At 32.5% G+C, this 15306-nt stretch overlaps 3 protein-coding genes across 3 annotated transcripts in view; 1 reads left to right on the top strand and 2 right to left on the bottom strand.

Annotated features, from left to right (window-relative positions):
• Positions 1-287: 287 nt before the first annotated feature.
• LOC105832891 (rho GTPase-activating protein gacU) overlaps positions 288-15306 on the top strand; it is a 131792-nt gene continuing 116773 nt past the window's right edge. Inside the window, exons 1-2 of the mRNA XM_028191377.2 lie at positions 288-687; positions 2528-3083. Coding sequence (XP_028047178.2) covers positions 323-687; positions 2528-3083 — 921 coding nt within the window. The 5' untranslated portion in view covers positions 288-322. The remainder of the gene's footprint in view (positions 688-2527; positions 3084-15306) is intronic.
• LOC105832896 (chymotrypsin-2) lies at positions 8284-11870 on the bottom strand. The gene is made up of 7 exons (XM_012674216.3): positions 10826-11870; positions 10371-10444; positions 10146-10240; positions 9829-9970; positions 9608-9721; positions 9285-9437; positions 8284-9115 (listed from the first exon to the last, which is right to left on the bottom strand). Exons 1-7 carry the CDS (start codon positions 10872-10874, stop codon positions 8972-8974), a joined length of 771 nt encoding a protein of 256 aa, XP_012529670.2. The 5' UTR covers positions 10875-11870; the 3' UTR covers positions 8284-8971.
• Positions 12062-14118, bottom strand: LOC118644056 (trypsin-1-like). The gene is made up of 7 exons (XM_012674217.3): positions 14028-14118; positions 13586-13659; positions 13348-13439; positions 13049-13190; positions 12843-12956; positions 12535-12687; positions 12062-12361 (listed from the first exon to the last, which is right to left on the bottom strand). Exons 1-7 carry the CDS (start codon positions 14074-14076, stop codon positions 12218-12220), a joined length of 768 nt encoding a protein of 255 aa, XP_012529671.2. The 5' UTR covers positions 14077-14118; the 3' UTR covers positions 12062-12217.

Here is a 15306-nt window from a genome sequence, read left to right as displayed (position 1 = left end):
TCGCGCTTATATCAAAGCAATGTATTATCGCACGAGATCTTGCTAAGAAGTCAACGGTGACCTTTCACTCAGGGTAAACGCCCGGATTTGTCCGTGCGCCCACGCGCATTCAGTAGAAACGTCGAGCCACGGCACGAGGACGCGAGGGAGGCTGCGTGGACCAGCGCGCATCGCGAAAGGGGGTTTCATCCCCCGGAGAGCGACGTGGTCGAGCACGACCGAGGTCGTGCGGAGAGGATCGAAGCGGCCCGCGCGCCCGCGCGATTCGCCGGATTGACGATGGTGTGGGGCGGCCGATTGTCAGTCGCACGCCGGTCGTTGAATGGAGCGGGTGTGGAGACGCGTACAGGGCGCCGGGCGTCGCGGCGCCGCGGCCCGTTGTGGCTGTCCCGTGCAGCCGTGCCAGTTACACGTGGACCAACGCGCGAAGCGCGGTGGCGGTGGCCGTAAGTCTCGCGGCAGTTCTGGCGGCGGGCCCCAGACCATCGTCTGCGGCTGTCAGGTGCAACCGTGCCCGGTGCATCCGGTACTAATAAGGGTTCGTCGTACGAGACCGGCTGGTGCTGCTTCTACCGCCGCCGCCGCAGCCGCCGCCGCCTCCGCGTTCACCGTCAGCTGCGATTGTCCGCCGGAATCGCAGCCCTGTCTGCATGCACAGCGAGGATCGGCCCTGCGAAGGGTCAGAAGGTAAATAAATGCGACGATGTAATACCGTTGGATTTATTTCACCCTCTAAAAGCCAGCTGGCTGATGTCGCTGGGAATCGAAGATTGGGGTAGGTTGGTGAGAGATTGCACTTATTGCTGTTGCAACGATGTATAGAACGGGGGAGACATTGCACTGTCTTATTCGATCGATAGCACTTGTTGACCAATGACCTTTCGGTGATAGATAATCGAAAAACTGTTGGTACTCGTATAGATATTGTGATATTGTGTCACGATATGTTCTCCTGAAAAATGTCGTTGATGGTTTTCTTTAGAAAGGATAGCTTCATTCGATCGATAAGAATGGAAATAACAAGCAACAGTTATATGCATATCGGGTTCTCCAGTTTTATTATATGCTCCTATTATCTATGAATTCTTTAATTTTTGTCATTTTAATTTGTGAAATTTTTATCGATGGCGATTTTTGATGGATATTTTGGTGATTCCGTGGCGATAGAATGACGATCGATTGCATAAAGCTCTCGACTGCGCTCTGAAAGATCACGGCGAAAGGGGTGGAAGGCACGGTGGAGATCAAGAGGCAACATGCTGTTTGGTACTTGCGCTGATCATAAGCAGGTTTTAGGTGAGATGAACGCAAGTAGCTAGTATAGATCCTACCAAGGTCCATGGATTTACCCGGTGGCCAAACTCCTCCAAGGTTGACGCAGCTGTTCATTTGTAGGGTAAACAAAGCGATTGCTTTGTCTGAATTAATATGGTAGATTTTCCGTTATGGCAAAGCCGTGGAACATTTGAAAGCATTTTTATGTCGACATAACGGAGGAAATATTCGTCTGTCTGAAGAACTTGAGAATACCAATTTGCGTGGTTTTTATCTCTTCCGGAGAAAAGATAAAAGACCACGCTGCGATATTGATTTATAAAGTGCCACGTGCTACAGCGAATTATGCAGGAAATATTTATATTTATTTCCATTTCTAACTCATAAATAACATAAGTCTCTTATAGTTTTATTTTATTAAATAATGAGTATAAACTTTTATGTGTAGGTGTGAATTTATAGAGACATATTAATATGAATTTATCACGAAACAAAGTGTTTCTCGCAATTACACTGCAATTCATATTTTTATACAATGTTAACTTGTATAAATAAATAAATATATGGGGAATTAAAACGTTTGTATCACATACATAAATTTTTTTATGAAAGGGATTATATATTAATAAAGAAACATGGAAAGCGTAAGAAATTCAAAAAATTGCAAATTTAATATTACCAAGAGAGGAAAATGCTAAATTATGAAATTAATTTAGTAATAAGGTCAATTTAATTTGTATGCAATTATCTGGTTGCTCCGATATTCAATCGCAATATAGCCGCATGCAAACGAGCTCTGTGACCAGAACCCTGAATTTTCTTTTTATCTTCTTGAGTGAACTTTTCTTTCTGTTTTACTACGATACGCTAAATAAAGTTTCCAATAGTCGATAGGGACTCTCGTGGTTCAATTTAAACGCGATCCGGTTGTCAAATATCTCGGACAAAGTATGTCGCGACCGTTATATGAAAATTGATGTTTTCCAGTAATATCTGGATACTTGGATAATTACTTAAGTTATAATATTTATTCTCTCGGAGAGATCAATAATAGCGCTTTAAGAATAGCAACCCCTTGTGTTTTCGAAATATTTCAGCATAATTTTTAATCTAAATTCAGAAATGAAAAGATCTCAGAAGTAAAAAATAGGAAGTTCTTTTTTATCTAATTTCTCTAATTACTTAAATTTCTTGGCCAGTGTTTGCCAGTTAATTTCGCCCTTTTCATACGTTTACACGATTTTCGTTGCAGATGCGAGTGCGCGGATCGTTCTTGCCGGCACGCAGCCTGCGGCATCAGTACTCGTCGCCGAGCGCAATCTTCCTCCTCCCCTGTCTCCTCCACGCAGTTGCAGCAGCAGCAGCAGCCGTGCGAGTGCGCCGACGAGAGATCAAACTGCGCCCACACAGGCGGCGGCGAGGCGCCATGCGAGTGCGAGTGTGGCGAGGAGGCGAAGCCGTGCTCGCACACGATCAAGACGCGCCGTACGCGCCGCACGTGCACAGACTGCAGCTGCAGTGGCACGCAACCCTGCGGCCACAAGCCGCAGCCCGAGGGCCGCATCAAGCGAGTCAAGTGCCGCGTGAGGCGCGCCGGCTGCGCGATGGCACGTTGCACCGCCGAACTCGCGATGTTGCACTTGCACTGGGAGCTCGCCACCGAATGTGCGCCCTGCAGGCCGCGCGCGCTCACGCGACGGCTCTGCAGGAGGCAACAGAGCGACAACGAGCTCTACCGCAGCAACAGCTTCAAGTTCGAGCGCTTTGAGCGTACGAAGGACGAATGCGTCACGCCGCTTCGCAAGCAGGTAAGCGTTAGTCTGTTTTTGGTCACGCTCGTAATTAGTATTGCGGCATCCTTGTATCGCCGTCATCTTTAAACAAGATATTTTTCTCATATTTGTTTGATATTCTGTTCATTATACGAGATAGTATAAAATAATGCAAAGTAATATGAGGAAATATAATACTGTGATTTAATACATTGTATAAGTATGACCGATAGTTCAAAGAGTCATATGAATTATTAATAGATAAAATGAATTTTTTTTAATGCACATTTTGCAAAATGGAATTTATTTGTATAATGACAATTATGGTAACCAGTTATAGAAATTATTACACAGGGAAAGAGAAAAAAATATCATTGGATAAAAATTATATATTGTTTTACTTAAATTACTTTTTAAGTAGAGAATATAACTGCAATAGAAAAGAAAGTAAAGATTCATGCGATGATTCATGTGAACATTATAACTTTGGTTTACTTTCTCGTGTATATATCCTGTTGCAATAGTTATTTTAAAGTTTAGTCTCTAGAGGAGACCGAAGAAAAATCCTATTACTTGACTTCATGTGCAGGTGAGTTCTTCAAACTTTGATTGTATAAGCTATGTGTAAAGATTACTTTTATTGCAACACATAATCGAAGTAATATTGTCTTATCTCTATCACAACAGTATAAGTAACATTATTCGTATACATGCACTATGGGTAAATTGTAATTATTATTTATGTAAACATCGTTTAATTCTTAATATTAAAATTCGGTGAAATTCTATCGATCGTATAAAGCTTGCTGAAAACTAATCAAACTAAACTGATTAAACTTGGTACTAATAGTACAAAAAATAAAGATCTTATATTAATGAAAAAGCAGCAGAAAGATTTGATTGGCCGCGCGCCAAAGCTCGACTTTAATTGCGTATGCCGTGCGCCGCACGTGCTATTCCATATCTGAGATGATTCCATGGTGAAATACTCTCAGGCACACATTCCTGAAAAGAATATTTAATTTGAAAAGATGCGAAGCTATAACTCGCATTCGTGAACGTGACTCTCCTTCGGTACCCGTTTTTATAGAGCTAGACTTTTTAAATGGATTTCGAAGAGTGGAAACGCAATAAAATTCTATTACAATGAAAAGATTTAGTATAAGATAAGTCTAAAATTTATAATCCACTTTTATGTCACGTCGCGAATATTTTATGTTGTTACCGTGCAATTAAAAGTTATTTGAGATGGAGGAATTTAATAGACCACCTTAAGAATTCAAACAACATTTGAAGGAGCTAGGTGCAAGTTTCGAGTCCATGGTTTTGAAGGCTTATTTGAACTCATTTATGCAGCCATTTACTCGATCGTAGGTTAGAAACGTGAGAGGAAAGGTGAGAGCTTATGTCTTTCCAAGACACTACTTCTACTAAATGCAATTGGTTTCAATACTACAAGCAAACTTAGTTTGTTCGATAATTGTAGGTCTTCACATCAGTTAAAAACTGCTGTTTATAAAAATAATATTTATATAATAATTACATTTTATATGTTAGAACACTGTAGAGGCGTTTTTGGCGAAATTAAAATTTCTCGTACATTTAAAACAAGTAGTAAGAGTCAACGATAGTCAGTCAATTGTACGTCAACAGTATATATTTGTTAGTACGAACAATTTATATATTTTTTAATATCTATAATATATAAAAAAATTTATTGTTATAAATTTTGAATGTGCGTATATAATAGTCATTACATAATAATCATTATATAATCTTATCTTCATCTTGTCGTTAATTAAATTGGATATTAATTACAAAAAATACAATATTAATTACAAAAATTCTTTATTGTTAAATTCTTAATAAATGCATTAGTATATCTTGCAAATTAATTTTGCGTGTATAAATTGTTCTTAGCGCAAAATGTTTAATGTTTGAACAATTTATCGAGTAGCTGCTACGTATAATATATATTGGAAGTATGTCGGTATTTACTTAAGATCTAACGATCGTATATAATCTTTATACACAAAATTAACCAGAGGCCCTATGGAAACGAAAATTAGGCTTCAATAGCTAACAGTGTTTGTGTAGTACAATGTATATGAGAGAATCCAGAGAGGAATTTATAATAAATTTGTCCATAACTGAAAGTTGTATCAAACATATACGTGCAATATCAACAATATATAACAAAATGCATTTATTTTGAAACTTATTTTTACTTAAACGTATTTATACTTAAAATTTAATACGAAATACTTAACTTGCGAAATTGAATACATAATTTGATGTTTAATAGAACTTATATTCTGTAATCAATCTCAAATAATTGTTGAGAATATTTTTTTTTAATTTAGTAGAGTATTAGAAATACTTTTCTCACTCATTACATAATGATTTATTATCATAGATTGTTTATTATCATAGAATTTTATCATTTTTTCAAATCATTTACTAAACATGTACAATCTGCTTAATTAGTATACTTTTATTAGTTAGTTTATTATTATTAGTTATTATTATTAAATTATTATTATCTCTCCCCGTCTTTCCCCGTCTCTCCGGTCTCTCTCCGTTTCTCTGCGTCTCTCCCGGTCTCTCCCCATCTCTCCCTGTCTCTCCCCGTCTCTCCCGGTCCCTCCCAGTCTCTCCCCGTCTCTCCGGTCTCTCCCCATCTCTCCCGGTCTCTCCCCGTCTCTCCCGGTCTCTCCTCGTCTCTCCCGGTTTCTCTCCGTCTCTCCCGGTCTCTCCCCGTCTCTCCGGTCTCTCCCGGTCTCTCCCCGTCTCTCTCCGTCTCTCCCGGTCTCTCCCGGTCTCTCCCCGTCTCTCCCGGTCTCTCCCCGTCTCTTCCCGTCTCTCCCGGTTATATAAATTTTTATATAAATATATGACATAATAAATGTGTCTGCTACATCGTGGCTGCTGCGATCAATGCGAATCATATTGGTTAGTTCCGATAGCTATTTCCTAGTGTAGTAAATATGTATTTGCTTAAACGTGTGATTATAAGTCAATTCGAGATAATCATTATTCACCATGAGAGAACGCCAGGAGGCTGAAAAGACACAAAATTTTCAACGTCATTGTGTGTAACTGATCAAACTAACTGAGTTGAAGTTATATTGAATTTATTGCTTCTAACATTATGCTTATTGTTAGATGTTTAATATATTTCCATGAGAAAACTAGAGTGTGAATGGATCAGTAGGAATGTTCTTGTACTTGAATATTAGTTGTAATGAACAATCGTCTTGATAAGCATGTGAGATATCATTGAAATTTTATTCAAAATGCTCCTCAATTTGTTTTATCACGATTCCATTAAATTAATATTAAAATTTATGTTCCGTGTAATTAACTAAATAATTGTCGAGCATGTTTTGGTTAGATTTAATAATTTTTAGAACTTGATCTCATTTTTGTTGTACTTTTAAATTATAAAATTTACTCTTTTTTGTCATTGTTAATGAAACATTAATTTATTTGTACTAAAATCTACGTGACCCTGATAACGTTCTAATAAAATTAAGTTGTCACACTGAATTATCTTAGAATTCAAGAAAACAAGAAACGAAAGAGCTATAGTATGTAAAAAAAGAGGAAAGAGAGAAAATGATGGAAGAGGAGTATCGTGACAGTCGAAAGTGATTGCGAATCAAAAGGGTTTCGTTTCGTCAAAATTTTTCTCTTAGTTGCATTATCGAGACTATTTTTAAAAGAATTTTTCCTGCAAAGTATACATTTCTATTTGTTGTATTTTAGAATACAGATTTAATGAGTAATTTAATTGACATGAGATTACTATTCTGTGAATAAACTTTGAGTTATCGAAAATATTTTTGTGATGTAAAGTTATTTAATTCGGTTCCAATTAAGTTAATGCAGTAATAAATTATTTAGATTGAATTAAAGAAAAATCGCTACGTGTTATTTTGAATTTTTTATACAATGACAGTCTTTGTATGCATATTTGTACATAATATAATATAATACATATGTATCATATTTTGTACTTTTATATTTTTGAAACAGAGAGAGCAATATAAAGCGTTTTTTTACTTGCACTTATTTGCGCTATTACATCACAAAATTACATGCTGCGCAAATGTGTGATTACTTTTAACACGATTGTAATACTGCTTATATGCAGTTATGAAAGAGAATAATGCTTTTGTGGCTAGTTCGTGTTGTAATACTGTGAAAATTAGCCTTCTAGAACAAAGGGTTGCTTGTACATAAGCTTTGCAAACTGTACATATAATTCATGTATCTACTCGGATAGTTTGGTTAGGAAATTTTAGCAATGTGTGTGTGTGTGTGCGCGCGCGCGCGTGTGTGTGTATTATACATCTTATTCCGATCAACTAATAATAAATATACTGCATTTAGTACACAGTTCTGAATCGTAAAGATATTCGAGAATATTTATGTATGATACGACGAAACAGCTTATAACATCTGTTACGTAACTAAAACGAAAAGTAGCCGTTCGTCTTTGCACGACAAATTAATTTCTGAAAGTTTAATAGCAGCTGAAAATCTCGTACTACATTGCTAATAAAATTATGAAATTATTAGGATTTTCATACAAGTATCAAAATCAAATTACTGAGGATATTTTTTAATAAAAATTTCTTCGAAATAATTGCACTTAATAATTGGAGTTCGTACTTAACAATAATTTTTACCTTAATTACAGCTCTTCGTATTCGGAAAGTTTCTAACGTTCTGTTAATCATTTTTTAGAAAAAGAATAAGTTTGTCTACATTTTTATTAGTTTTTTATCTGTATTGCAGCTTAGGAAAGGATTTTCTTGTACTTTTAATTATCTTTTCATTATTCATAAATCTTGAGAGCGTGTGTGATTAATGATAAAAATTGAAAGATAATCTTTTTTATCTCTCCTATGATTTTACCAAATAGAGACGCCATTACTATCATGACTATTAATTAGGGTTAAAATGGATTTCTAAATGTAATAAGAGCAACACGTGAGTGCCATGCGATCACGTATACATTTATTTTAAAATATAAAAACTGAGTCTTATCTAACCTTTACGTGCTATCCATTCATAACAAATTTTAGAATTATTTTAAAATTAGGGATATAAAGAAAAGGATCCTACGTTCTACATGCCATGTATTTTTTAAAATCTTATTCTGAATCATACTCTCAAAAATTAGAAACATATGTGTAGAAAAATTTGCAATTTTTTTCAACATATTTATTTGTTCGCAAAGATTAAAAGATTGTGCATCGACGTTTCCGCTCTGCCAAGTATCAATATAACAACAACACAAGAGTAATGCGCAATTACGGTGTATTGATTAAACGACAGAGCCAAGTCTTATCTGATCTTTTGCGCTATCCATTAACTTTATATCGAAATTTTTGTGAAAAATTTAATTTGTGATAGACTTGTGTCACGCGAAAAAGAAAAAAGAAATTAATCCTTAATTTCCTGTCCTCGAGTAAATTAAACTTATCAGTTTTTTTTTAATAAATCAATAATATTTATGTCATCAAAGATGTGTACAGAATTTTTAGTGTGCTTATTATATACAACTCTATATTTGTGTAAAACTTAACATTGTCATTTTTATATCAAAAAATCCTTTCCATGGTTTAAAGAATTGATAATTATAAACAATAATTATATACAGTACAAAGAGCAGAGTTTAAATTATAGTTAAAAACAAATTGGAATGTTTTAGACTGCGTTATTTTCAATCTAATCTAGATAAGAGACAATTTTTGCCATGAGCAGGCTCAATTCATCATTTTTTTAAAAATTCTTCATATATAATCAAATCATACTTTACATCAAAAGAAACATTTTTTTCGGAGATTTAAGAATCAATAATTTAAAAATTATGGAGAGTACGAGTTATAGTTGTGGACATGAATAGGATTTGTTTAGATTGCATTATTTTCAATCCAATCTAGATAAGACACAACGCGTGTATAAACGGCGGGGTATTTGATTTTGGCACAACCTAGTGACCAGGATACAAGTCCAATGAGTTTTCCATTGACAGTCAACGGGCCACCAGAATCACCCTGAAAGAAGCCAGATACCGTTTCAAATTTAATTCTTGTTTTGTGTACATTTTTAATAAGTTTTATTCGCTTATTTTTCAAATCGTGGTATATATATCTAAATTATTACTGTAAGAATATTAAATAAATGATCTAATGCTTAAAAGTTAAAATCTTAAGTAAAACTTACGTTGCAAATTCCTTTCTCAACTGATGGGTCGTATGCGCAAATTTGGGTAGGATAGACATTATATCCTTCTTTCTTGTATATGGACCTACAGGATTCTTGATCAGCGATGAGAATATTGACTCGTTGTAACTTATTAGTGCTCGGCCCGTTCTCCTATAATTTCATAATATTTATCATTGCTTTTCTCGGTGTGACATTAATTCTTTTTATATAGATACTATGAATAATAAATACAACTTTAAATAATTTTCAATTCGCGTTTTTACGTAGCAGTTACAGATTATACGATATATGTATTTAAAATATATAGGCGAAAGACTTACCACGATATCTCCCCATCCCGACGCAACAGCAATATCGTTGGCCTTAACTACGTAATCTTTTGGTAGCAAAGACACGTATGCAACGGTGGCAGATATTACAAAGGGAATTTTTACCTGAAATACAGTTTAATATTTATAATTTCCGATTAAAAAAAAAAGGGATTATGAAACTTTTTCGTAAAAAATTATGTAAAAAAGAAATTGATACTGTATATGATCACCTTCAGTAAAGCAATATCGTTAATCCAGGAATTAGATGAGTCATATTCCTCGTGCACAATAATTTTTGTGACTTTATGCTGCGATTTTGGTTTATTTAAGTCGATAGTATCAGCAACAACTTTTATGTCATTAGCGTCTTTGCTACAACATAAAATTTACTTGCTTAAGTTTTTAAATGTAATATATAAGCGTATCATATATTTTATATTGATAAAATGATCATTTATAGACATGTACATTGAAAAGTTTGTTAGAAATATATATTTACATGTGTGATATGTAAAATTAGTTTATTAATAAATAACAATATAATTACTCATCAACGCAGTGAGCTGCCGTAATAACATAGTTATCATTCAAGATTGAGCCACCACAGAAATGGAAGGAAGAATATTCGGTTTGAAGAGATACCTGTCAAAGTTACAAGTAATATTCTAGTATTTTTGTACTTGTTACACTGCGTTTATGTGTCACATATATATCTCAATATATACTAATGTTTTTTTTGTTTATTTTAATGAAATGTTTAAGTAACATATACCTGATATGGGATTTCACCTAACTTAGTATCTTCACCATTTACGATTCTGTTATCAAAAAGTGGAAGAACTCCAGCTGCAATGATAAATCATTATCATTACAGTATGTAAATGAAAGTAAAAGAAATATACATACAATACATACAATAATCTTCATAGTGATTTAAATTAATGAGCAATCGTTTATTTTTTAGATGTATTTAAAACTTATAAATTTTTAGATCTTTGTGAGTTAGCTATCTTTTCATCCAAAGTTACTAAAAACAGTTTTGTGATTGTTATGTTTCTTTTTATATTTATTGATTATATTTTATGAATTGACAGACGAATCAAAGAGAAATCATTCGAATAATACCTAGCAAAGCGATTTTGTTTAAAATACTTCTAAGAGGATTATATTAATTTGCATTCATTTAAACAAATAATTATCAGTCAACTCGAAAAAATCATTACTTACCATGAGAAAATATCAGAAAGCTGAGGAGACACAAAATTCTTAATGCCATTGTACACGTGTTCACTAATCCATGAAACTTGATTTGACATCACTTCAACGTGAATTTATATATATATGTACCTATTTTTAATTATATAACCCCACTTCTATATAAGAAAGCCAATGATCGACAGATTTTTTAAGGAATCTTAAGAAATCTTAAGAATTAAGATTAGATAATTCAGTTATGATGTAGTATTGATTGGGATTACAATTATGAATCATATTAATAATCGTGTTATATAGTGTCAGTAGAATTTTAACACGGTTTTCTAAATTTTAACATGTATTTAAGAATAATTAATTACACAGAGAAACTTAAACAGAATACGAATTATAGTTGACGAGATACCTGAAAATCACATAATATATTCTAGTATTTGTGGCAACATCTTGACTTGTATTTGCAATGCAATATATATGCTTCTATTCTGTTCATTTTAATGAATGAAATGTTTTGGTAATATGTACCTAATATAGGATTTTACAATCTATTTACCATCTTAGAATCAAAAGATGGAAGAACTCCAATTGTAATGATAAATCATTATTTTTATGTAAATTAAAGTTAAAAGAAAAATACTTACGAAATGATTTTCACATGAATTAAAATGAATGAATATATGGATAAATAAAATACATCTAAAAAATAAATAATATTTTTACTAGTTTTAAAGAACTTTCAATCGATTTTATTGTTAACATAAACCTTCAAGAAGGACAAAATCTTTCCTGTCACTCGGCTAGTAAAATAATAATGTATTATCTCAAAAAGTCAGATAGAGATTTAGCTCTGTTGTAAAATAGAAATAATCGATACACACGTTTTAACTATAATTAATAATCACGAAAATTTGCGATTTTCTTGTATATTGTGGAATTGTTACCATTTTTGTCCCGTAAGTATTATTAGAAATAAGAACAACACGGCGTGAGCATCGTGCGATCACGATATATTGCTTCGCAACACAATCAAATTTCATCTAATCTTTGCGAAATTCAATGGTAGTATATCAAAGTCTTTCGAGATTCGATGTGTGATAAATAATTGTTGCACGATATTTTCATGCTGCGGTTTTCTTGGACAAGCTGAATTAACAACATAGTTTTTTAAAATAAACCAATTTATTTTATTTACCATATAATCATATTTATTTTATAAAGGATGTGTATACAATTCTGAAGACACCTGCTATGTACAATTTACTATGTACAATCTTATTTTTCAAAATTATCATTTATAATCATACATTTTTTACATCAAGAAAACATTTTTTTTTCTATGGATTTAAGAATCATTAATTAAAAAATTATACAGAGTACGAATTATAATTGAAAACGAATGAGATTAGTTTAGATCGCGTTATCTTCAATCCAATCCAGATAAGAGACGACATTCGTGTAGACGGTGGGATAATCGGTGCGAGCGCAACCCATTGCCCAGGATACCAATCCAACGAGTTTTCCACCGACAGTCAATGGGCCACCAGAATCACCCTGGAAGGAGCAAGGTTTTTTAAGTTTGATTTTGTTTGTATTTTCCTTATTGCGTATTTCCTTATTCTAAAATACTTGATTCTCCTTAAGAAGTCGCAATTTACAAGTTATTATTAAAGATATTAAATAGATAAATCAATGCATTAGAAATTGAAACATTAAGAAGAACTTACATGGCAAGATCCTTTCTCAACGCTCGGATCATGCGCGCAAACTTGTGTAGAATGAACTTCATATCCTACATTATTGTATATATATCTACAATATTTTCGATCAACAATTAAAATGTTGACTCGTTGTAGCTTGTTAGTGCTTGGTCCTCCTTGCTGCAATTTTGTAATAATATTTATAATTGCTTTTCTCGGAATAATATTAATTCTTTGTATATAGATACTATGAATAAATACAACTTTAAATAATTTTAAATTCGCGTAGGAGTTAGAGATTATATGATATATTTATTTAAAATGGCGAGACTCACCCTGATATCTCCCCATCCCGACACAACAGCAATATCATTGCCTTTAACCACGAAATCTTTTGGCGGTAGAGGCACGTATGACACGGTGGCAGATATTCTGAAGGGATTTTTTACCTGAAATACAGTTGGATATTTATAATTTCCGATTAAAAAGCGAGATTATAAAACTTTTTCGTAAAAAGGAAATTGACACTATATATGATTACCTTTAGTAAAGCAATATCGTTAATCCAGGAATTAGATGAATCGTATCCCTCGTGCACAATAATTTTTTTGACTTCGTGCTGCGCTTTTGCTTTATTTAAGTCGATAGTATCAGCAACAACTTTTATGTCATCAGGGTCTTTGCTACAAGATAAAATTTAATTGCTTAAGTTTTTAAATGTAATACATAAGCGTCATATATTTTGTATCAGTGAAATAATCATGTACGTTGAAAAGTTTGTTAGAAACATATATTTGTGATATATAAAGTTAGTTTTTTAATAAGTAACAATATAATTACCCTTCAACGCAGTGAGCTGCCGTAATAACATAGTATTCTTTTAAGATTGAGCCACCACAAAAATGGAAGGAAGAATATGTTTGAAGAGATATCTGTGAAAGTCACAAATAACATTCTAATATTTGTGTAGTTGTTGCAACATGATTACAATGAGTATATGTATCACACATATATCTCAATATATACTAATATTTTTTTAATTCTGTTTATTTCAATGAAATGTTTTAGTAACATATACCTGATATGGGATTTCACCTAATTTAGCGTCTTCTCCATTTACGATCCTGGGATCAAAGAATGGAAGAACTCCAGCTACAATGATAAATCATTATTATTATTTGTAAATAAAAGTAAACAAAATATATTTTACGTAATAATCTTCACAGGGATTTAAATTAATGAGCAAAATAATTTTATTTTTTTAATGTATTTAAAAATAGTGAATTTTACTATCTGTGAGTTAGCTATCTTTTAGGAAAGTTTTATTTATTTTATCATATTTCTCTTGTTCATATTTGTTGATCGTATTTAATGAATTGACAAGCGAATAAAAAATTATTTAAATATATATAATACTTTGTGTGAAACGATTTTTCCTTAAAGTATTTCTAAGAGAATTATATTAATTTGTATTTATTTAAACAAGTGATTATCGGTCAGTCCGAAAAATTATTACTTACCATGAGAAAACGCCAGAAAGCTAAGAAGACACAAAAGTCTCAACGCCATTATACGTATGTTCACAAATCCACGAAACCTGATTTGAAATCATGCCGACGCGAATTTATATGTACCTGTTTGGTCATTACGTCATCTTACTTCTGTGTAAGTAGTCCAATGAGCGACAAGTTTTCTTGAGAAATCTAGATTAGATAGATTATGATGTAGTATATTGTAGATTATATTGATACAGATATATATTGCAATAATCAATCGTTTTGATCAATACATTATATCGTCTCATTGAAATTTTATTCAAAATGGTCTTTAATTTAGTTTATTATAATTTTATATATGTGTATTGGTTAATTTTATTTTAACTTTTTTTATTAAAAATATTAAAGTTAATGGTTAAAATAATTTTTAAATTAATTATATACGTATTTGTAACATTTTATTTTATTTAATTTTAAAGAATTTTTGGTGTATGTATTTCAAGTTTATATTAGCATTTCGTACCTTCGACTGTATGGTTATCAATATTAAATATGAGTTGTATATTTGATTTAGAATAGACAGTTTGTAATAGAATTAAAACGACATTGTCTTTTTAATTAGATTATCTTATCGTTCGGCTAAAGTAAAAATCAGTCTGTCGATTGTCATCTTGTTGTCTGATCGACATATGTATGATGGATTTGGGTTTTCCATATCTTTTAATCTTGCATCTTTCATGACTCTCTTAATGTGATTAAATCGAATAGAAAGAAGTGTCACAATTCTTTGATTAATATGATAATGGCATCGTTTCGTTTTTGTAGATTACATTTTTTATAGCTTATCATTTAATGAATACATAATGAGATGATTCATAATGAGATGATTCTTTGTAGCTCAATAGACAACATTATTTTTTATCTTCGCAAAAATAATTTATTGATTAGAGTTATCGCTCACTGACTTGTTCTTAATTTACCTACATGTAAATTGGATATGATAAGCAATTGTAATTTTATTGTTTTTCTGATATTTTCTATAAAAAAAATATGTTCTTATTATATTTGTTATAGAATATTAATTTGAATTATACGAAACAAAATTAATCTACTTACAAGAAAAAAAAAAATTTTAAAGATGACATTGCGAGATAATAATTTTGTCGAAAGTGGTAAGCTATGCTGCATTAAAAACTTTAATCGTCTCCTATTAAAAGTTCCATACTCGTAGCGCTAATTTCAAAATAGAAAGTCCTCTCACAAGGGATGAAGTTTTGATGATCTTTTTAGCTTATGAATTTTT

The sequence above is a fragment of the Monomorium pharaonis genome, chromosome 1 (genome assembly GCF_013373865.1).
Source record: "Monomorium pharaonis isolate MP-MQ-018 chromosome 1, ASM1337386v2, whole genome shotgun sequence".
Classification (NCBI taxonomy): domain Eukaryota; kingdom Metazoa; phylum Arthropoda; class Insecta; order Hymenoptera; family Formicidae; genus Monomorium; species Monomorium pharaonis.
This window is presented reverse-complemented; position numbering and strand designations above follow the sequence as displayed.

Coding starts and splice junctions, on each gene's coding strand:
- LOC105832896 (XM_012674216.3), bottom strand. CDS start 10,874: ATGGCATTAAGAATTTTGTGTCTCCTCAGCTTTCTGATATTTTCTCAT. Junction 10,445..10,825: donor CTTTCTGATATTTTCTCATG/GTAAGTAATGAT, acceptor TTATCATTGCAG/CTGGAGTTCTTCCACTTTTT. Junction 10,241..10,370: donor TAGGTGAAATCCCATATCAG/GTATATGTTACT, acceptor TAACTTTGACAG/GTATCTCTTCAAACCGAATA.
- LOC118644056 (XM_012674217.3), bottom strand. CDS start 14,076: ATGGCGTTGAGACTTTTGTGTCTTCTTAGCTTTCTGGCGTTTTCTCAT. Junction 13,660..14,027: donor CTTTCTGGCGTTTTCTCATG/GTAAGTAATAAT, acceptor TTATCATTGTAG/CTGGAGTTCTTCCATTCTTT. Junction 12,957..13,048: donor ACGATATTGCTTTACTAAAG/GTAATCATATAT, acceptor ACTGTATTTCAG/GTAAAAAATCCCTTCAGAAT.